Source organism: Musca vetustissima, unplaced genomic scaffold (genome assembly GCF_032173495.1).
Source record: "Musca vetustissima isolate MV318-11 ecotype Yass unplaced genomic scaffold, APGP_CSIRO_Mvet_v1 utg49729, whole genome shotgun sequence".
Taxonomy (NCBI): domain Eukaryota; kingdom Metazoa; phylum Arthropoda; class Insecta; order Diptera; family Muscidae; genus Musca; species Musca vetustissima.
The window spans coordinates 1-24,112 of record NW_026880665.1 but is presented as its reverse complement, the minus strand read 5'-3'; the positions used below and the strand labels follow the sequence as shown (position 1 = coordinate 24,112).

General features: G+C 34.0%; 1 protein-coding gene and 1 long non-coding RNA gene across 2 annotated transcripts; both read left to right on the top strand.

Annotated features, from left to right (window-relative positions):
* Positions 1 to 11,790: 11,790 nt before the first annotated feature.
* On the top strand, positions 11,791 to 14,732 carry LOC133326418 (serine incorporator 1-like). Its single transcript, XM_061535070.1, has 7 exons — positions 11,791 to 11,846; positions 12,051 to 12,606; positions 12,834 to 12,943; positions 13,010 to 13,193; positions 13,256 to 13,462; positions 14,346 to 14,502; positions 14,574 to 14,732. The coding sequence occupies exons 1-7, from the start codon at positions 11,811 to 11,813 to the stop codon at positions 14,710 to 14,712; spliced, it is 1,389 nt and encodes a 462-aa protein (XP_061391054.1). The 5' UTR covers positions 11,791 to 11,810; the 3' UTR covers positions 14,713 to 14,732.
* Positions 14,733 to 23,427: 8,695 nt separating this feature from the next.
* On the top strand, positions 23,428 to 23,716 carry LOC133326419 (uncharacterized). The gene is made up of 2 exons (XR_009754188.1): positions 23,428 to 23,522; positions 23,605 to 23,716. It is a non-coding gene; the product is annotated as an uncharacterized LOC133326419 (long non-coding RNA).
* Positions 23,717 to 24,112: the final 396 nt, after the last annotated feature.

Below are 24,112 nucleotides of genomic sequence, written 5' to 3'. Positions count from 1 at the left end.
CCCACGACCATAGGAGGAGAAGAAAATGTCGGAACAGGAAATTAAAGGTGGTCCGGTGCGAGTTCCTGATAACACACTAAAAATCAAACCTCCTGTATTCGACGGCTCTACGTCATTCAATGTTTTCAAGTTACAGTTCGAGACAGTGGCTTCTAGAAATTCGTGGAACGACAGCGACAAAGCGGTTTCACTACTTCTGGCATTGAAGGGCAGTGCTGCTGATGTTATACAGAGTATTCCTGTCGCTTCTAGAAACAACTATGAGGATGTTATTGCTGCACTGGAACGTAAGTACGGTGGCGAACATAAACAAAACATCTACCTTATGGAACTAAGGGGAAAAGTACAGAAGGCAAACGAGACGTTACAAGACTTTGCAGCTGAGGTGGAACGTTTGGTGCTAATGGCGTATCCAGGAGAGAATCACCCATTGCTGGACCGTATGAAAATCGAAACCTTTGTGAATGGCATACGTGACCCTGAGATTAAATGTGCAACATATGCGTCACCAAAAGCGTCGTTTGCCGAAACTGTGTCGTTTGCCCTTGCCCAAGAGACGGCAAGAATGATTGTTAAGCCCCAGACCCACAAGATTAGCCAACTGGAGACCGAATGTTGCGAACACAAATCTCTCGTTAACTTGATCAAGGACGCCATGAGGCGGGTAATAGAAGAAACAAAGTTTGTAGGGATGACTAAGCACAGGGTTAGATGCTACAACTGCGATAAAGCAGGTAATATTGCGCGCGAATGCAGAGCTAAGCGCAAACGATCCAGGTCATCGTCACCACCTCCAACGAAAGATGGTAGAAGAATGGCTCAACAGTCCACCAATGAGTCACCGTTAAACAGAATCGAGCACAGAGAAGGCGGAAAACACGGTAATGCTGATGCCCTGTCTCGTCGGCCATGCAAGGTAGAATACAGCCACTGCTCAAAGGCTGAGTGCAAAGAGAATATCGTGGATGTCCGACGATTGCAGTTTGAGTCGGGAGAAGATTGGTCGACGGAACAACGAAGAGATCCCATTCTGGGCAAAATAATTTCGGCCATAGAGACGGGCAAGCGACCTAGTCGCAAAGAAATTACCTCCGAAAGCCCTCTTTTAAAATCTTATTGGGCCCAGTGGGACAGTCTACTTATAAAAGATGGTTGCCTATATCGCAAATGGGAAAGTGAGGACGGTAAATCTCACCGGAATTTGATCGTCGTCCCAGACTCCAAAATAAGGGATGTCTTGTCGGAGTTTCATGATGGGCCAAGTGGAGGGCATCTTGGCATAGCAAAAACCGCTGAAAAGGTAAAGCAGAGATTCTACTGGGTCGGCTGTCAAAAATCCATTGCCGACTGGATCGCCAATTGTGAAAGGTGCATAAGAGCTAAAGGTCCAACACGGAAGAGTCGAGGCTACATGCAGCAGTATAATTCAGGAGCCCCTTTTGAAAGAATCGCAATGGATGTAGCTGGACCGTTCCCCACAAGCGACTCTGGGAACCGGTATGTCTTAGTGGTCATGGATTACTTCAGTAAATGGCCAGAGGTTTATGCTATCCCAAATCAAGAAGCCAGGACAATTGTGGATGTGTTCAGCAAAAATTGGATTTGTCGCTATGGTGTTCCATCTGAGGTTCATTCCGATCAAGGTAGGAATTTTGAATCAGCGATCTTCAAGGAAATGTGTGACTCCTACGGAATCAAGAAAACCAGAACGACGCCCCTACATCCACAATCAGATGGCATGGTGGAAAGATTCAATCGCACCCTGGAAGAACATCTACGGAAAGTGGTGGACAGTGGCCAACGAGACTGGGATGAGCATATTCCCAAGTTTTTACTGGCTTATAGATCGGCCATTCATGATTCCACATCCCGGACCCCAGCCAAAGTTCTGTTCGGAAATGAATTAAAGCTACCTGGCGATTTGATATTCGGTGCTACCCCAAACGACGATGTGAACCAAGATGAAGACAGTCAAAACTCTTTTAGTAAAGTCCACGATGAAGTCCGACATCGAATAAAAATGGTTAGCGACCGCATGAAGGCAAGGTACGATCGAGCGGCAAATACCGATGGGTTCCAAGAAGGGCAACTGGTACTATTGTTCAACCCACAACGAAAAAAAGGACTATGCCCCAAATTGCAAACGCACTGGGAAGGACCCTACAAGATTGTCACGAAAATAAATGACGTCGTTTATCGCATCCAGAGGAGCGACAGTCCCAGGTCGAAGATGAAAGTTGTACATTTGGAGCGGCTGACCCCCTACGGAACGGGAACTGTGCCTATTCGGGACGAACAGGCTTAAGCGGGGGGCAATGTTACGAATATAATTTTAGATTTAAGTTAATTTAGATGAATTCCGTTAATTTAAGAATTTGAATTGTAACGTAAATTTCTACTACGCAGTTTATTTGAATAACTTCACAACAACAACTACTGTATAGATTTTTCTACATCCTTCCATTTCCTCTTTTATTTTCTATTTTGTTATTGACGTACAATTCTTGTTAAACGTCATCATTGATGATCGCTTAATTCCTCTTTCTTTGTTACCCCCTCACCTGTATATGTGTTGTTGTTATTGTTTACTCAATGTAAGTTTGTATGTGTTGTTGTTATTGTTTGCTCAATGTAAGTTTGTATGTGTTGTTGTTATTGTTTACTCAATGTAAGTTTGTATGTGTGTTTGTTGCATTGGTAGATTGTTCGTGATCTAGGTGTTACCAGATCGTCTAGAAACTTCTGTAGCTACAAGCAAGGGTCATATAAATAGGGGAAATGGAAAGGCAGTGAGTCAGTTGTGAATCAGATCGCGAATTGAAACCGTCGAGTAAAGTAAAGTGCGAAGTAAAGTTGTGTGAATAAAATCATTGTAATAATCGTAATCCGAAAGAACCCGCGTTTTATTTGGTACGAACCGTATCGGGAAATAAAACAACGTCTACACGGGAATAAGTGAAGTCCAAGAACGTAACAATATTTTTCCTACACAAATAATGTCTGCATCTAAGAGGAGTTGGATCGGTTTTTGGAATTACAAGAACATTATGAGAGACTGTTGAACTGACACCTTGCATCACATCCCTTACCGCTACAATTACACAACATTAAGAAAAATATGGTTCTGGAAAGACCAATGATAATGACGAATAGACCACGTCCATGTTAATTCTAATACTTACCGTCACGATATTTGCTGAAGAAGAAAAAATACGCCATAGAGGGTAAGTTTTTGAGATAAGTAAGTTTTTGATCAATGGGTCTGGTTCAAATCGCCTGATATTGGATTTATAATAAAGAAGAAACCCTGCAGCTTTTCCACAGGAAGAAGAAAACCTACAGTTCTTCTCCCCAGCTCTCCTATAGGAAGAAGAATGCCTGCAGCTCTCATAAAGGAAAGAGTGGACCAGTGGGTCGCATCTTCAAATTTGATCTAGGCTTGGTAAAAATAGCAGGTTATGCATAGTTTGGTTCACATCGGACATTTCGTTATATATAGCAAAAATATTGACGCTTTGTGAGGGAGGTACCAGAAGGAGTGGACCAAAGGATTTCGATGCAGGTTTGCTAAAGTCCGTTCGCATGTTATTATAAAATTAATTTTTTGCATAATTTTGACAGGACGGAAATCGACTTCAATTTTTCTAAAACGGATTTGGTCCAAAAAGACATGGGCTCTAAACCAATATTTCGATGAGACACTTTTTCGCCGTATCAATGTGTATATATCCTCATTAGCCATTAGGCTGTGGGCATAAAAATGGGGTTATATGGGGACTACCCCTAAAAGAGAGCGAATAATAATGGAAAGTAATTTCTTACCATATACGACTACAAAACCCCAAATTACAGCGAATTTGGTTGAAAAAATTCGCACAGAAATACCAAAAATTTGGGGGCTACCCGAAAAAACAGACCTATTTTTGTAATTTGTAGTAGCGACATTTGCTACCCAATGCTACTAAATCACAGCCAATTCGGATGAAAAATACGCTCAAAACCCCAAAACTGCTGTAAATAGCGGGGCTACCAGAAAAATTGGACCTATATTTATAATTATTAGTGGAGAAATTTGGTACCCAATAAGAACACTATGTACTAAATTTCAGTTGAAAATGCGCTCAAAAACCCATATATATATATATATATACTGATAATTGGGGGTACCCTTATATGGAAGCTGTGCCTAAACGTAGAACGATATAGCCCATCTTCGAACTGCAGACAAAAGACAAACCTATGCAAAATTTAAGCACCCTATCTCAATTCCTTCAGAAGATTGTGTTATTACAACAGACGGATGGGCATGTCTAGATCGTCTTAGAATTTTATACTGATCAAGAATATATATACTTTATAGGGTCGGAAATGAATATTTCGATGAGTTACAAACGGAATGGCAAAATTAATATACCGTCTATACTATGGTGGAGGGTATAAAAAGTACTGTAACAGACCAATACGAAGTAAAAAATGTCGTACGAGGGCAGTTCGGAAACTTCTTAGCATATCAATGAAAGAGAAAAGTTAGCTTGAGAAACATTCATTCTTATGCGTTTTTGATCGACTATTAATAAATGTGGCACCCATCCTGCAGAAAGCATTTTAATCATTGATATTATTAATTTCATGCACTTTTATTCGTCGATTATTTAATATCATATCATGCACTTTGGTAAATAATTATTGACAGCACGCATTTCTAATTTTTCCATCGTAAAAAAAATGCGGATGCGTCTTTTTTGAACACCTGTTTCTATATAAAGGAGTTGTCAAATCGAAATAAAATTTGACATGTGTTCATAACAGAGATGGAAGTTTCCTAAACTTTTACCTTTTTCTGTTTATACCGCGCTTTTCGTGCTGGGCTAAGAAGTTTCTGAATTGCCCTCTTAAGTTCTATTTTTTTGTTTTTCAATGCGTTGCTGACCGCACGCAAGAAATATTGTTGACAACCTATAGTCATCAATCTTGTTCCTACTCCTGGCTGTCCTTGTTCAGTCAGCTTCAACATCACCATATAGATTCTATCATTCTACCAAACACCTCTAATGATTTGATTTTCCTTTCATTGTATTGATTCCTCTTCGTCCTGAAGAGATCGTATACGGCGAAATACTCGTTACCCTGTCAGGTTGCTCTATGAATTGCCAGGTTGCTCTAAGGAAGTAACACCCCAGTTAACTGGCGATTTGAACTAAACCTTGCACAATCTAATATCTAACTAAGCTTAGATCAAGTCCGAAGAATTTGTTTTTATATATCTTATTATTTATTTATATGTATCTTAATTATTAAAAAATACAAATATAAAGAATTCAGAATTAAAAAACAACATTCTGTCGGTAATATCAGCAGACAAAACCATGGTATAATTTTTACAAGGTTGGACATAGATATCTGATTTCAATTATTTCCCCCAAAGTTGCCCTTTTTCCCACCTAATAATTTTGCCGATTTTTTCCCCGAATTTGGAAGAGATTCTGCACAATGTTTCCGATTCTGATGCCGAAAGAAAATTGTGTGAAGGTGCCCACGAATTCGAAAAGTTTTTTCGGAGAAAAATCTGATTTTCTTTACGAATTCGTATTAAATTAGAAAAAAATCGAAAACAAATAGGGGAAATTGTGAGGGAATTTTCGGTTTTCTGGCAATTTCGGACAAAAGTATAAATAAAAATTCGAAAATTGACAGATAATAGGAAGGTTTTCGGGCACTTTTTCAGAAGTTTACTTTGAATTTCGAACATTCATCGAATGTTTGATCCGAAATTCGAAGATTATCGGATGTAATCAGAAATTCGGAAAAAAACTCAGAATACTTTCGAACGTTTTATCCGAAAATTGCAAAAATTCCGACAAATCAAATTTTTGAAAAAAAAACTAGATATTCAGAAAAAAAAACTAAATATTTTCGAAGGTAGGATCAAACCTAAATAAAATATTTATATACAGCATCGCAACAAAATTGCTGGGAAAGGGAACTCGTATAAAAAAACAGAAACTAGAATCCATACGCTCATTAATAAAAACTCCTCAGCACCGAACTAAAAATCTGTGGTGGATAAGATTAAGTACGAAATTTCAGAAAATTGCGGTCTTGAGCACGTAACTATCTCAGCAACTTATTCAGCAAATTGGTCCGTGACGACACAAAAATCGCAAAAAAAGATAATTTTTTTATTCTCCGGCCATTTGTATTTTCAGGCCATTTTTAATTTCCGGCAAAAGCCCTGCTGGATTTACATTAATCAATTATAATAATTCATGGTCGATTTTACATAATTTTAATACCTGACTATTTTATTAAGATTATATGTATTTCTTAATACACAGCCAGATTACCCCTATAGAAACCACGTTAAAAGACACCAAAACATACCAATAGAGATCTATTAGGGATCTTTTCGGAAACGGCTTCGACTGGATAGGCCTGTTTGGGATTGTTCGTTGGATTCAACGATGTATTCTAAAGAAACGTTGATTTGGTTTCCGATTTTTGAATTCAAAATACTGGAAAGGATGATCATGGTAGGGAGGGCGGCTAACAAAGCCAAGCTGGCTAGGTGTGATGTGACTGTATGTGTCGACGTTGTAGTGTAGTTTATGTATTTGTAAAGTATGGCAGTTTTTTTGTTTGACACGTTCCTTGGTTAGAGATGTCGGGACTTTAAAAATCGTCCTTATGTGTATAAAAAGTACAAAATAGTACTAAATTTGGTACAAGTTGAATTTAGGTAATCAGATAAAGTTGGAGTCTTGCATTGTAGGATTGAGATAGTTTAGGAAATTAGTACTTATGGTTACGAAAATGACACTAAATTTAGTACATTTTGGATTTCGGCTGAACGGATAGAGCTGAAAACCTGAAATTTGGAATTAAGATTACTGTTGAGGATTTGGCTACAGAGAAAGCTTTGGAATATCGTATGTATATGTAAGAAAAGTACCAAACGGCACTATATTTGGCACAATTTGGATTTGGGTAAACGGAGAGAGTGGGAAACCCAAAATTTGGAATAATGGTTGCTGTTGGAGTGCCGAATAGAGATATTGAAGTATATTACTTATGTGTACTAAATGGTACTATATTTTGTACAACTTTATTATTTATGAACAGATAGAGCTGGACTCCAAAATTTTGGAATTAATACTACTATTGGAATGTAGAGCTGAGATATGGGGTAGATTTTAAAATTCATACTTATGTGAAGTAAACTGTACTAAATTTCGTACAATTTGATTTTGAGTGAACAGATAGAGCGGGACTCCTGAATTTTCGAATAAACATTACAGTTGGAGTGTAGAAATGAGGTAGTTTTGGAAATTCGTACGTATGGGTATGCAGTTAAGGAAAAATTTTGAATATTGCAAATTCGTACTTATGTGTACTAAATGGTACTAAATTAAGTACAATATTGGATAGAGCTAGAATCCTAAATTTTGAAATTAAAATTACTGTTGGAGTGTAGGATTGAGGTAGTTAATTATTTCCTACTTATGAGAACAAAAAGTACTAAATGGTACCAAATAATGTTGACACATGGAAGTAGTGTTGACAATTCGTAATAATTTGTACTAAATGGTACTAAACTTGGTAAAAATTAGATTAGATCGAGCTGACATTGGATTAAAATGACTGTTGGAGTGTAGGGCTGAAATATATAGGTTGTTTTGGAAATTCGTTCTTATATGTACGAAAAGTAACATATGGCACTAACATTGGTACAATTTTGATTTAGTGGAGCGAATAGAGATGGAATCCTGAAATATGTAAACTATTCAAGTAGTTTGGTATAAATGGTATAACAATTGGAACAGTGTGGCGAATAGATAGAACTGGAATTCGGAAAAAAAAATTCTGTTGAAGTTTGGATTAAAGTAGTTATGAAAATTCGTAATTATTGGTACGAAAATTTTAAATTTTATCTAAATTTCGTACAATTTAGATTTAGGAAAACGAATGGAGGTTGAATCCTGAAACTTTTTTTCCGGAAATTTATAGTTATTTATGGGTATGAAAAGTACCAAATGATACTAAAATTGGTACAATTTGGATTTGTAATTAAAATTTCACAGTCTAGGATTGAGGAATTCAAACTTTGTGAACTGCATAATAAATTTTCTTTGGTTTGACAATTTTCCCAATTGGTTTTTGAGTCAATTTTCTCCAACAAGTTCTGGATCGGGTAAAGATCAAGAAATTGGGCAGATCATGGGAGAACTTCAATCGAATTGTGGAATTAACTACTTTTAGAGAATGTTTTGAGTTGTTATATCGCTGGAATGCACATCTAAGACGCATCTCTTCCTCAGCGAATGGCAGAATCACTTTTTTAATTTGTCACCCTACATGAAACGATCCATAATTCTATAAATTTTATGAATTGGTCCAATTCCAAAATACAACACAAGACCATTGTATTTGCCTTTGCAATAGGATTTTCAATAGAATTTGAAGGTTGTACATTTAGTCTACAAATACGTCTTGTGACACCAAAATTCTTTAAATCAGAAAACAGCACAGTCCTTAATTTTTGGACACAGCTGTTGGGATGGACCTGGGCGAATTCAAGTCTTTTGAAATTTGTAAAGAAATAATTTTTAAATCTACGTTGTTTCGAATTTGAGTAGAAGTTGCAGTGGTTTATAATTAAGAACTCTTGGGTCTTCCCCCAATATAAGTGAGAGATGTCCGAACTTTCCCAAAAAACTTGTTAATTAGCCTAATCATTATAGATTCGTTTAATTAATATTTTGCACCCAAATAAAGTCTACATAAGCCAACTATGCAAGCATTGTGGATTCTAGTTTAAAATTGGCTTGAGTTAAGGTGAACATATATATTTTTAAAACCTTGATCAATATTTTCAGGATTTTTAGACATATTTTCCCACCGAATGATCTGTTATTTTATATTTTGAGTTCTAATTGGATAACAAATTTCCATAAAAAAAATATTTATTAAATTGTTGGTAGTTTTAGGGCTCCTGGGCACTTTTTGCAACCAAATTAGCTGTAATTTGATATTTAAGGTTCTATGTTTCTAGGTGTCCCCAATATAAAGAAACCAACTTTTCATTTCTTTCTAATTTTACAAAAATTCGCCTTCAAAGGCGAATATAATTAAATACCATAGTGGACATAGGTTTACTTCTTTCCTGTGTTCCTTTCAAGGCCTATATAAGGTCGGACAGTAAGGACAGCTGAGTATTACGTTTACTGTCAAATCATATTTTGAAACCTGTAGGGGAGACTGGGGCACTTTCGGCACTTTTTTTTAGAGCTATATATCTCAGTACTTGCTCATCATATATAACAACTTTATGGCTGATTATTCTCCTCGGACACTTAATTATAAAAAATAGTACCAAACAGATATAAAAAAATAGTATTAGTTAAAAAATTTTACAGTTTTGTAAAAAAAGCCAAATTCTCCGAATGTGCCCCAACCCGGGGTAGCTTCGGCATTTGATGGGGCACATTCGGCACCATAGTTATAGCCGGGTAATTGTTATCGCTATCAGTCTGGTTGAAATTTTGATCCTCTAAAAGCTCTATTTGGTTTTAATACGCCACACAATGTTTGAATTATAGGACTTTATTTTCTAGCGGCGGACGTTTACATCTCAAGGTCGCACACACCATCAGAAATAGGGGTTTTCTATCGCATTTTCGTCAATACAAGCACGTTTGATCTTATATATGCAATTTTGAACAATATTAAAGGATTACTTTTAAAGACAAACTCAAAAACATTTTAAGGAAATAATATTGCACAATCTGTATATGGCCGAATGTGCCCCACTTTAAAATGCCGAATGTACCCCGAAAGTATTTTTTATTTTTTTTATTTTATTTATTTATTTATTTTTTTTTTTTTTGATCAGTTTTGTAAAAACATTATATTTTTAAATATTTCTATAATAATACACATCGTAGTTAACCACTTTTTAATAATATTGTGTTAAAAATTTAAAAAGTTTTTTACACGAAATACTTACGAAATGGAATTGAAATATTACAGAAACATCTATAAAAATACCAAAACCCATGTATCTAAATAAGCTTATTAGCTAGAAATTTCAAACTTTGTGTCAGTTATTTATTTCGATATTCGATACCTATGTATCGAAACTAGTGATGTACGGTGAGGGCTTCATATCGAAAACACGATTGCCGAAGGTGCCCCGATGCCGAAGGAGCCCCAGTCCCCCCTACATACATACAAAATTATGTTAGGCGTCAATACGAAAATATTAATATTTTGTCAACATTCAATTCAATTTTAATTTGTATCTTTGTCTTTGTGAAGCCCATTTGAACTATATAAAGCTTTAAAGAACATTTTCAAGTAAATTATCTTACAAAATTGTAAATTGCTTATATAAAAAACGACGATTTGGGCTGTATAACTGGAAGTGGCACTAGTACAGACGGGGAGTACAGAAAAATTCAACTTCCCCTCTTTTGCAAAATGTTCTTCTGTACGACCGTATTACACAAATACGTCGAATCCATATCTTCAAGCTAATAATACAAACCTTCAAACAACATTGAAAATTTATTAAATGAATGACGTACCTATTATTCTACATACCGATTCAAGGTAGATATATAAGGTAGCCGCATCGGCGAATTGGGAACATGATATGTCATAATTGTTAACAAGGCGAATAATAATTAATTCGCCGTAATATATCCAATTTGAAGCGAATTTTATTCCACCAATCAGAACAATGCATTTTTGAAGTATTAAAAATTTTTTTTACATTTTTGATTAAATTGTATAATTTTATTTAAATCCTAAAGTTATGAATTGAAAATATATTTAAGGGTACGAAATGCGCTTGAAATACTATTAAAGAGACAAAGACACAACTTCTAGTAGAATGGAACATTTTGGAAAAGGTCAAGGTAGTCTCTGTATTGTCATTTAAATAATAAATCGAACATCTTCCGCTTTGGCCTATGAAATGCATGTGTTCTACTTCTGTGGTGAAAACGTCGAACGAGCTAGTTGAACTTTAGGTAGGGCGGTTAGGGTCGTGCGTACGATTTTATTCACCTCAAAAGTTAAATACATGTATTTCAATGAATGTTACCCAAATACGCAATGCGTATAAAAATTGAAAGTTGAAATTTTTCAACATTGACAATGCGTATTTTGGATTTTTTGTTTTTTGAAAATAGAATTCCAGTCTTGAAAATTTTGTTTTTTTATAAATGTAAATATTTTTCGGTTAATTAAAAAAAAATGTTTTCATCCATTTTCGCCGTTTTCAATTGGCACACAAGTAGATGAGGTCCTTGCGTATTTGGTTAATACGGACGTCTAATAAACCCTATAAAGCTGAGAAGGTGAGTATTTTTGTACGGAGCGCAATAAATTAGGTTCGAGCCTTAAACTCAAATTTCAGGTTCATTTGAATAATTGTTCACACGTACTAGCAGTAATTCCACTGTGCCCCGAATTTGTCGGCATTTCAGAACTAAATTGTGCGAAATTTTAGACTGAATGGAGGCATTAAAAAACTCCTGTCATAATATTGCCAAATCATTTCAAATTACAAATATTCGGTTGGACACTTTCTCGATATACTATTGCTCAAACAGCTGGTTTAAACCGATTACCTTATTAAATAAATATTGAACTTGGCAACTCTATTTGTCTTTCCCATAAACAGCTGATTGTCATCAATATTTTTTTGTGTGTATATTCAACACAAAATAAACAAAGCGAAGTATTATTTTTCCAGAATTAACAAAGAGAATCATTTCTTATTTGAACGTCTAATAAAATCTTAAAACATGGGAGCAGTTTTAGGATTGTGTTCCGCAGCACAGGTATAAAACATTTTTACATAATTAAAATTAAATGGACCGTATGCTGGAAAGAAAATTGTGTATATGCAAGTGACTGCGTCATATGCGACAGATACTTGAGAAAAATCAATATGTTAATCATGATTGCAGTGCACTTTAATTAAATTATTGTCCACATGAGTCATTTTCTTTAATATTTGTTTTTCTTTGGAAATTCTATTTTAGTGCGCTCTGTGCTGTACTGGTACCGCAGCTTCGATGTGCTGCAGCGCCTGTCCATCATGCAAAAATTCAACATCTTCCCGATTCATGTATGCCTTTATGCTACTTGTGGGCACAATTTTGGGTGCCATTGCCCTTTCGCCTGGCCTACAGGGAACTTTAAAGAAATTACCATTCTGTATCAATTCAACATCGTCGACTAGTTCCAAAGCTTTGGATGCATTTTCCGGAGGTTCTCTGCAATTCGATTGTGAATATGCTCTTGGTTATATGGCTGTATATCGTATATGTTTTGGTCTGGCATGTTTCTTTGCCCTTATGGCTTTGATAATGGTTGGCGTAAAATCATCACGAGATCCGCGATCTCACATACAAAATGAATTTTGGGGATTGAAGTTCTTGATATGTTTCGGTGCCACAATTGGAGCCATATTTATACCAGATGGTTCATTTGGACCAGCTATGATGTGGGTTGGCCTAATAGGTGGTTTATTGTTTATTCTCGTACAATTGGTAATAATTGTGGATTTTGCACATTCGCTGGCAGAAAATTGGATTGGTAAGTAGAAGTTTACTAAATGAGTAATTACATAGTATTAATTATCTGAAGGAAAAAACCATGTTGAGATCGGCCACTAATATATTAGACGTTTGCTAAATGTGTAATTAGATAGCATTAATAATCTGAAGGAAAAATTGAAAAAAATCAACCTCTAATAAAGTTATACAATTGTTCTTATATTTCTAATTCAGTTGATTTAATAATAAACGTATTTATTATTGCAGAAAATGCTGAAAACAATCGTGGCTACTATTTTGCCTTAGTATTTGTAACATTATTAAGCTATGGCTTGTCGATTGCTGGAATTTCTCTGCTCTATATATACTTTACACATGTAAGTTGATTTTGTATCTTATAAAAAATATGAAAAGCAATTAAGAATATATTTCTCCTTTTTCAGACTGGTGGCTGTGGTCTCAACAAATTCTTTATTTCATTCAATCTTATACTATGTGTTTTGGTTAGTGTTCTTTCGGTTCTACCAGCTGTTCAAGAAAGATTACCCCAATCTGGTTTACTGCAAAGTTCATTGGTTACATTGTATACGATTTATTTGACATGGTCAGCTGTTGCCAATAATCCAGGTAAATTGTAATTGAGTATTGTTTCAATTGTGTGTTTTGTATTAATTCCCTTCTTTTCACAGAAAAAGATTGTAATCCTGGTATGTTTAATATAATTGAGGGTAATACCAGCATTACTAGTACTGTGGCACCACCTACACCCAGCTCAAAGGTTACATTCGATACCACAAACATTATTGGTTTGGTTGTATGGATGCTTTGCATTCTATATAACTGTATAAGTTCGGCTGTGGAGGTATCCAAAATCAATAATGATGGCGAAAAACGTGGTAAGTAAATTGTACACTTTATGTCCAAACCACTTTGTAATGTTCACCACACCACCAACACTCTATTTAGATTTTCGATATGGAAATTGGGAATAACTATTTACAATTTATATATTCATGTCAACAAGTCGCCCTCTATAGCCAAAAGACCTTTAACAGGACTATAATCAGAAAATCTTCGGCAGATCTTCTATAAGAAGAATTCTTTCAACAGGGCTTCTATAGCTAGTAGACCTTCAGCCGATTTAAGGTAAATGGTACGCCAAAGTCCCTAAAAATATTACGATTTGCACGAAATTTGCCATAGCGTAATGAAATGAGTCTATAATGTTGGGTGCTAAGTTTCGTGAAATTCGGTTCAGATTTACATATAGCTCCCATATACATTTTCGTTCGATTTGGGGTAAATGGTGCACCAAAGTCCCTAAATATCTTTCGATATGCACGAAATTTGGTATAGCGTACTGAATTTAGTCTATAATGATTGGTGCTAAGTTTCGTGAAAATTAGTTCTATCGGCTTATCAAGTATCTTATATTGATTTAACCAGATTATCAAAATAATCAAGAATATATTTGCCAACAATAGTTTTGATTTCCATATCAAAAATTTCATATCACCAAATCATTCGTTCGTCTATATGTTCTTATTATTATTAATTAAAAAGAAATATTTTTATAATTTTATACTAACAAAATCTATTATTTCTTTTGTTAATTTTTTTATGTAACTGATAATTCAATTGGTGATTGATTATAATATATGGTGAATATACACAACAACAACTACCACCACCACTGTATATGTTCGTTTATCTAACAAATATTTATTGTACAAAAAAATCTAAACATAACTCTTATACTTCATATGCTAACAATAATAGTTTTAACAGAAGTTTTATCAGATGCAGAAACTGGCAGCGATGGCAAAGTCAACAGTGATAATGAAACCGAAAGTGTTACATACTCATGGTCATTATTTCACATTGTGTTCGTATGTGCATCGCTTTATGTTATGATGACCTTAACCAATTGGTACAAGTAAGTAATTAATCATGAAGCTCACCTTAGCAAAACAATGATTAACTTATTCATTGTTTTCCTCTTTTTAGGCCAAATTCTGATATTGAGCTATTTAATGCTAATGCTGCTTCTATGTGGATAAAAATTATATCCAGCTGGATGGGCATATTTATATACGGTTGGAGTTTGGTAGCACCTGCCGTACTGACCAATCGTGAATTCAATTAAATATCTTAGCTATTTAGTATTCAATTGGAATTTCCAGTAGCAGTAGCTGGTATTAATATCGATATATAATTATTCACAAAACAAGACGATGGAAATTAATCTAAATGTAGAAGGCCCAGTAGAGATTGACTATTACACAAAGCAAATAGTTATGCATGTGATTACTTAATCCAAATCGTTTTACGTATATTATATCTTCACGAATACAAAATTCTCTAGTTTGTGAAGAAAGAACAAAGTTAATTGATATCTACTAATTAATCTCATCAAGTATTTACATATATGTTTATTCAAATTTAATAAAAATATAAATAAAAATTAAACCGATATATAAACGGTAGTTATTTGTATAGTTTGTGTATATTTAATTTGGGATTTCCATTAAATCTCTCATGCCAAATGTTGTCTATAGACAACATTCGGGTATGATCTGGAACACCCGGTGAGTTATTTACACTTCACTTCAGAATTTACCTCCTGTTCTGCTTCTCACGTGAATTGAAATTTTTGAACGGCGACAAAAATAAACGTCAACATGGTACTTTGCAGAAATATATATATATATATATAAATGGTGGCAAAAAATGTATACTAACTCATCAATTGAGAACGACTGGACCGATTTGACTCAAAGTTTCTTTCAGTTGTCGGTAATTACAGTGGGAAGGTTTTTATGAAAGAACATTTTAAGAAGAATCCCCTATATGGGAGCTATGCCTAAACGTGGACCGATATATCCCATCTTCGAACTTGACCTGCTTGCAGACAAAAGACAACCCTATGCAAAATTTCAGCACCCTATCTCAATTCCTTCAGAAGATAGCGTGATTACAACGGACGGGCATGGCTAGATCGTCTTAGAATTTTACCCTGATCAAGAATATATATACTTTATAGGGTCTGAAATGAATATTTCGATGAGTTACAAACGGAATGAAAGATTAATATACCCTCCATACTCAAAGACATACAGCCTTATTCTGGATGTCAATTCCATGTGAATTTACTCGCTCTCACCCTTCGGCTTCTTCTGAACAACATTTTCCTGTGATTTTTTTCATATTCTCGCTTTCGCCTTATTCTGAATGAAGTTCGAAAGCGAAAAAATCCCATTTGGGGAAAAATTAGGTATTCTGGATTACAGGGAGTAGGAGAATGAGATGAAATTTTGTGCGAAATATTTCGCTAATAAATTCAAAGGGAGCTGACTACAAAAACATAAGTAATAAATATTTTTATGAAAAATATTTACACAATACTTATTCTATGACGATTTAGAATATTATGATAGCAAATTTTTAACTGGAAAACAACAAATAAATTGACATTGGAAATCCTATTGATAACGATACATGCTGAACCAAATATAGCCAAGGAATGTATGGAGGTAATAAGGAATATTTAAGTCGAGTTTAATGCATTTTGGAGGCGAAATACAACCATTTTGGGTGAGGATCTGTCTCTCAAGAAAAAAAAAATAAAAAATTATGGAAAAACCAAATTAGCCTGATGAGCCGCTTAACAGTGAAAAACTTAAATAAAAATTATGAAAGAACAAAAATAAAGCTACAAAAAATATATTTTTTTAAATTATCGTGTGCATCATTTGAAGGAAGAAATAAAGGAGTAGAAGCAAATCATAACATAACTGGCCACTGTATGAATTTGGGGAGATAAATATCGAAATTAAATAAAAAGGCACACAATTATGTAGTGAAATAATAAGCTGTGAATTAATTAATTCAATCGCAGAATTAATTAATTCAATTTGCTCGCGGTGAGCCATCCGTTGCGTTATGTGTTATCGAAAATACAACAACCACAAGGAAACGATAACACAAACGCTCGAAGTTGTTGTGCGCTGCGCTTCGGAGTTAAATATATTTTAACTTTTTGCGTGCATTAACGCGATAACAAAAAACGCTCAACGCGAACATTCTGTTTAGCCCTTAACCTTATTAAATAAAAAATAGATTTTGAGTGCAGATCTATGATTTTTTTTACATTTTATGAACACATTATCGCGTATTGGCGTTTTTATTGTTAACATGCCTCTGTTATACCTGATTCCCCTGGATATTTTGGAAATGCATTTTGTCGAGACTTTACGGTTTCTTGGCTTGTTCCCGTACTGCAATAATCGACTACTTTTTTACTACGATAACGAATTTTCCTTTATGTTATCGAAGAAAATAGTAAAATCTAGTAGATTCTTACAGTACGGGAACAAGCCAAGAAACCGTAAAGTCTCGACAAAATGCATTTCCAAAATATCCAGGGGAATCAGGTATAACAGAGGCATGTTAACAATAAAAACGCCAATACGCTATAATGTGTTCATAAAATGTAAAAAAAAAATCATAGATCTGCACTCAAAATCTATTTTTTATTTAATAAGCTTAAGGGCTAAACAGAATGTTCGCGTTGAGCGTTTTTTGTTATCGCGTTAACGCACGCAAAAAGTTAAAATATATTTAACTCCGAAGCGCAGCGCACAACAACTTCGAGCGTTTGTGTTATCGTTTCCTTGTGGTTGTTGTATTTTCGATAACACATAACGCAACGGATGGCTCACCGCGAGCCATGGTATAATAATAAAAGGTAACAGCAAGTGTTGTTGTACAAAAAACGATACAACAACCACATGGAAATTTGTTGTTGTAAGTTCTACTAGTGTCAACTCATTTGACAGAAAAATGTAAACAAACAAACAAATTATCATCAAATTATTTTTATTTTGAAAATGAAATATTTTTGAATCCTCAAAATAAAAATTGAAAAAAAAGAATGAAAATCTATCAAATTTATATTTCTATCGCTTCCACATCTTTCCTATAATTGAGCCATTGCCATATATATGTGCAACACATATGAAAATGCTGGGAATAGCGAGTTATTCCTTGAAGAAAGATTTGCTTCCTCAAACTTTCCCAGCAGGCAGATTGAGTAAATTGAATACGGGAGCACATTAATAAAGAACAATTTCAAATTGTATGCGTTCCCAATTTTCCTGTTGGGTGATTTTTAAAAACATAATTTGTCAAATTCATATTGACACTAGTATTACGTTGGAATCAAATCAGCTGGGATTTGATGTTACCTTTTATAATTGTACCATGACCGCGAGCATTCTGCTTAGCCCTTTAAGATTAAACATTAAAAACGTTTAATATTGTTCTCTCTAGCTGTGTTCCCAAACCTGCAATATAGTACTATATTGTACTAGTTTTGGAATTTTTGCTAGAAAAGCGTTCCCTTACGCCGAAAAGTAGGAAAAATTGAAGTTAAATTTAAGAGAGTTAAAACCAAAATGGCGTTCTCTTCTCCTATTTTCTGCAAGACCAATTTGGTCTAGCACGAAATAGTAAATGTAGTAAATTGTGAATTTGACATTTGATTGCCAGAGATATACAGTCCGAAATAAAGCATATGAAAGTTAGCGCTTCAACAAAAGGGACACACGCACACACATTTGCTTGAAAATAAAACCAAATAAGAAATTTAAAAATTGACAAACAGATTTTTTATTCTCTTTTGGAGGATAGTGAAGATGAATGGCTGGCAGCTCCAAGGAGGGCTACTAACGGTAATCATTTTAAAATGATCAGAGTGGAGCCCCTAAACTTGACTTCTTCCATATCTTGTTGTTCTAGTGCGCTAAAACAATGCAATCAAAATATCTACCAATTTCAATAGCATTAACATTATGGGAGCGTCCAGCCACGTAAGCCTTTCCGGGCTTGGAGTCGTCGGAAACTCCACTTCCAAATATTCGATAATGTTTTCCTATAATGTTTTCCAAATAAAAAATAACTATTAATATCAAAATCCCACAATGGACACCGTTTAACTTTTTGTTTCTTTGTGTGCATTAGGTTTCTGTAGTCTTTTTTTTTGTCCTTAACTGATGAAATTTTTGATTTGGACGTTTCTTCATGTTTTAAATATTTTCCGTTCCTTTACTTTTTGGGCAAATCTTGTATGTGAGAGTAATTTTTGATAGCTGGCTCTTTTACTAGCTTTACTATCAAAAAGTACGGGAACGAACCTTCTGTTGTTATAATATCGTAACAACAGAGGAAAAACCATCTGTTGGAAATTGTTTACGTATCAATTGTCGTATCTTTATACTTTTATGTCTTTGACTCTATCGCCCATAAACTCAATTTACTATACCACAAAATTTGCCCGTGTGACTACCGACTAATGTGTTAAGAGGAACATCTGGTAACCCTATCTTGTACGATCTTATTTCAAATCATGGTACAATTATAAAAGGTAACAGCAAAACCCAGCTGATTTGATTCTAACTAGTGTCTATATGAATATGACAAATTTTATATGACTAAATACGACCCAGCAGGAAAATTTTGTAAGTATAAAATTAGAAATTTTTCTGTTGTAAATGTCCTCCCAATTCAATTTACTCAATCTGCCTGCTAGGAAAGTTTAAGAAAGCAAATCTTTCTTCATTGAATAATTCCGCAATTTTAAGCATTTTCCTATGTTTTACACATATAAGTAGCAACAGCTCAATTAGAGTTAAGAGTTAAATTTGATAGATTTTCATTCATGTTTTTAAATTTTATTTTGAGGATTCCAAAATATTTCGTTTTTAAAAATAACTTTTTTCATAATTTATTTGTTTCGTTTACATTTTCAATGACACTAGTATTAGTTACAATAACAAATTTCCATGTGGTTGTTGTATTGTTTTTTGTACAACAACACTTGCTGTTACCTTTTATTGTTATACCATGATTTCAAATCAGCTGTTTGTGTCAAAGTTTCATTCGGAAAAAATGCAACACAAACCTAAGTATTTATTTTAAATTGATTTTTAATAGCGTTTCATCTTAGTTTTGTGATGTTATTTATTTATTTTATATCATACAAAGCAATACAAATGCTGTTACCGGCCTAATAATTACATTACAATAAATACTAATATATATATATATTGCAACAATGGGAGTGACTGCTTAATTTTCCAGTAACATTTATTCAGTAAGTTCTAGTTTAGAGAGTATGCCGATTTTACTCTCTTTTGCGATAATACTGAGAAAAGTAAACAGACAACATTTAGTAAGATTTAGCAAATAAACAGCTGATTCAAGAAAACGTTTATATTTGCGCCAAAAAACAAACAAACAAAGGACGAACACAATCAATACATTGCCATCTTTCTGGAACTTGCCTAAAAGTATAAAGAATTAGTTTTTAATTTAATGAAAATTTGCATTATTTACGAATTTTCTTCCATTTTCTGCAATTTTTATACAACCTGATTTCAAATTGAACTTTGCAAATTAAACAAAATGTTTTGAATAATTTTTGTGTTTGGTCATAAAACAGGTGATCCAAAAATGGCTGAGTTGGCAAAAATCTTACTGAATAAAATTCTTTCAGTAAACTCCTGTAAGTTTGTTGTTGTTGAACTGTCAAACTTGCTCTCTCACTTGACTCTCGCTTACTGGATTTTTGGGTTAACAGACAACATTTAGTAACATTTGGTAACAATTGTTACCAAATATTGAGTAAACAGACAGAACTTACGTAGATATGGTATAACAGAATATAGTGATAGTATATGCTTACTAAATGTAAGCCTATTATCAAGTACACATCCCAAACATTTCTATGATAAATTCTATACTTTAATTTATATGTATATATATAGTAGGGTTAAACAGCATACTTTCCTATATTAACCGAAACATTATTTATGGTAAGCCAACGATTAATCGAGTCTACTGTACAATTAATTTCAGAGTTTACATTTGTAATTACCCATCCCTAAAGAATAAATGCATACCATCTGCATAAAAATACGGAAGGCAATACTGACTATCAATGCAGTTTACTATATCATTTCTTTTCCCTTGGTTCTAATGTGGGGAAACTCAAACAAAAAATTTTCCAAATTTTTATATGTGACAGTATGTGACATTTGAATTGAGAAAACATAAAAATGTATTAAAAACAACAACATTATCAGCAAAAATGGAAAACATGAATGAAAAGTATTTAGATATGGGTTCTTATTATATTCAGAATAAAGAGAATAATTTTTTCTATTTAAATTCATAGGTAATACACATAAATAAGTAGAGATTTCGGTGTAAAATGAGAAACAAGAAATTTGATAAAGAAAACTCTGATGACATGAATTAAGAATAGTGTTGTATGAACGGGTTAATTCATGTACATAATTCTGAGAGCGAACTACGTTGTTCGAATGCCCGTCAGAACATGGCATATGAGATATTCATATAAATTTTTTCCTCTGTTGTTACGATATCATAACAACAGAGCGAACAATATTAAACTTTTACGTGTTATATCGCAAGCTTATAATATAGAAACATATATTTTGTGTGCAGATCTCTGATTTTATTTACATTTTATACGCACATTTTCGCGCGATGATTCCCCTAGATATGTTTTCATAAACTATTTTGTCAAAATGCATTTTGTCGAGTCTTTAAAGGGCTAAACAGAATGTTCGCGTTGAGCGTTTTTTTGTTATCGCGTTAACGCACGCAAAAAGTTAAAATATATTTAACTCCGAAGCGCAGCGCACAACAAATTCGAGCGTTTGTGTTAAGGGCTAAGCAGAATGCTCGCGTTGAGCCATCCGTTGCGTTATGTGTTATCGAAAATACAACAACCACAAGGAAACGATAACACAAACGCTCGAAGTTGATGTGCGCTGCGCTTCGGAGTTAAATATATTTTAAATTTTTGCGTGCGTTAACGCGATAACAAAAAACGCTCAACGCGAACATTCTGTTTAGCCCTTTATCGTTTCCTTGTGGTTGTTGTATTTTCGATAACAAATAACGCGACGGATGGCTCAACGCGAGCATTCTGCTTATGCCATAAGGGCTATACAGAATGCGGTTCTATGTCTTTGACATGTGCTCGAATTATGTTCCCAATATATATATATATATATATAGAATGGAGCACAGCAAATGTGGGAAAATGTTTCACATTCGAGCAAACTCGAAACAACAAACAACATTTATTTGCGCCAACAGTGATAAATGTGTACACTGCTTTAAAACTGTTACAGAATCCCACCACAGCAAAAACATTTTCATTGTTGTAATCTTTCTTGCCATTTTCAAATAACAATACATTTTTTAACGCAAATCGGTAATTTTGTATGTATACTTACAAACATCAGTTGGTCCATGGTAAAATAATACAAGGTAGGGCAGCTTGAGGTGAATAACAAAAAAGCAACTATGCACATGTGGCCTCTTCTGCCAAAAATAAAATAAATATACGCAACAAGTGTTTGTGTTTATTTGACAATTTTTCAACACAAAACTAAAAACGCGAAAAATGAATGAAAGGTTATGATTTCTTCACAAAATTCAGTAGGGAATACCATAAAATGTTTGATTCATCCATAACAAAGTAATTACTTCCAGACGAACGTGTTAAAAACTTTATTTTCATTTTAATTAAACTTGAATATATTTGTGTTTATCTTAAATTTATTTGACATTGTATTCAAAATAATACACACACATACACAAAATATGTATTTTGATTTGATGGAACAAGCCACCTTGAGATAAAATTGTAATCAGTTGGAAGCTGTGCCCTACCTTGTAATAATTATACCATGGTTTTATCATAGTTGAATTTTTTCCAGCCTTACCTAAAATTCAACTAGCTCGTTCGACGTTTTCCACCACAAAAGTAGAACACATGTATTTATATGAAAGTTACCGAAATACGTCGACGTACGAATTTTCAAAGCCCTGAAATATATATTGTATGTAAATGTGCTTAAAGCTGCATTTTTTCGAAAGCAAATTTATGAAAAAGTTGGAAACATATGACTGCATGACCTTGTATAATTATGCCATGATATTAGTGATAAAAACTGAATAAAAATTTTGAATATTTCTGATCTCATATATTAAATGTTTGTATATTATTTAGAAAATATAATTTCTTTTTTTTACATTCTCTCAATGTCGATTTCGCATACTGTATTCATAATAATTAGTTAAATAAGGCATTGTATACGTGTAAGAATTTAAATAAATAATATATTATTTATTTGATTGTTATGATCATTGTGTGTACCATACTCAACATCGTCTATCATTTGAATACGCGTCAAAAGTCACACATCACAATTCTCGGGTAATTGCATTGCGTAGATGGTCACGATTACTTTTGCGTTTGCATTGTGACTTGGTAACCCTTAGTTAATAACCTCATTTTGCACTTACTGTGAATGATTTCTCTAAAAGTCAAGAGCTGCAAAAGTACGTCGCTTTACTGTCACTGTGAACATTTTTATAATGTTAATTCATTTTCAAGTTGTGGAAGCCAAATCTGAAAAAATATTTTGAACAAGTATTTTACCCAACCCCGTGTGTATAAAGTTGCATATTTCATAATAAACCAAACCAACTGTGAATTATTCTGCGTTCGAGTGTGGGAAGCGCACATGATGAATACAATCGAAAAGTATCAACACAAAAGAGTGTGGAACTGAAAAAAAAGAAAAGGAAAAAATCACCAAACGAAAGACTGGAGTGCGAAAGCAGCTGTTAAACTATAGGTAGACAAAGAATTGCGGACGATAGACGATAAAAAAATTATAAATTGATAGCGGCCAACAAATTAGTTTTCGTGTGCAGAATACGACATCACATACGCCAAATTCCGAGCAGGACGCATATAAATTACTTGGAAATCAATATTAAGCGATGCTAGGTGAAAGTGAAAAATGATCTGAATATTTGGAACGCAATGCAAATTTTCTTTATTTATTCACCGTAAGTTCCATTCTTATTGTGAATGAATGAAAAAATTTGCCAAGTATTAACAGAAAGGAAAATATACGAATCGAGAAAACAGCAGCACGCAACAAAGAGAAGCAATAGATGAAGTGCAAAAACACAGCAGCAGCAGAACAAAGAAGAAGATAACCAAGAGCAAACACTACGACGACGTTGACCCACTACAGAAGGAGTGAGTGTGTGTGTGCGTGAATGAGACGAAGAGTGCAATGTAAAAAATGTCTTCAATCATTCACAATAGCGTCGAGATTTTATTGTGAACAAACCAACGGACGAATTGCAAAACACCAAGAAACAAAAACGACGAACCAAAAGAGAAACTCTTAAAGATAATACAACAACAACAATGAAATTCAGCAATAATTAAGTGGAAGTGCCAAAAAACAGATAAATGTATTGCCAAAAAGACAACACAGTAATATGACCCACAACGACGGCACAAAACAGATCATGAAAGAACAAAAAAATGAAAATGAAGAAAACAGGTTGAAACGATAAAATAGGGAACTGTCAAAAAATTGTGTCAAAAATCTGAAATCTTATGTGTAGGAAATACGATTAGCAAG

What these genes read in the sequence shown, in the direction of transcription:
- LOC133326418 (XM_061535070.1), top strand. Translation starts at nt 11,811, where the DNA reads ATGGGAGCAGTTTTAGGATTGTGTTCCGCAGCACAG. An exon ending in GATTGTGTTCCGCAGCACAG is followed by an intron (nt 11,847 to 12,050) that starts GTATAAAACATT and finishes ATTCTATTTTAG; the next exon opens with TGCGCTCTGTGCTGTACTGG. An exon ending in ACCTTAACCAATTGGTACAA is followed by an intron (nt 14,503 to 14,573) that starts GTAAGTAATTAA and finishes TCCTCTTTTTAG; the next exon opens with GCCAAATTCTGATATTGAGC.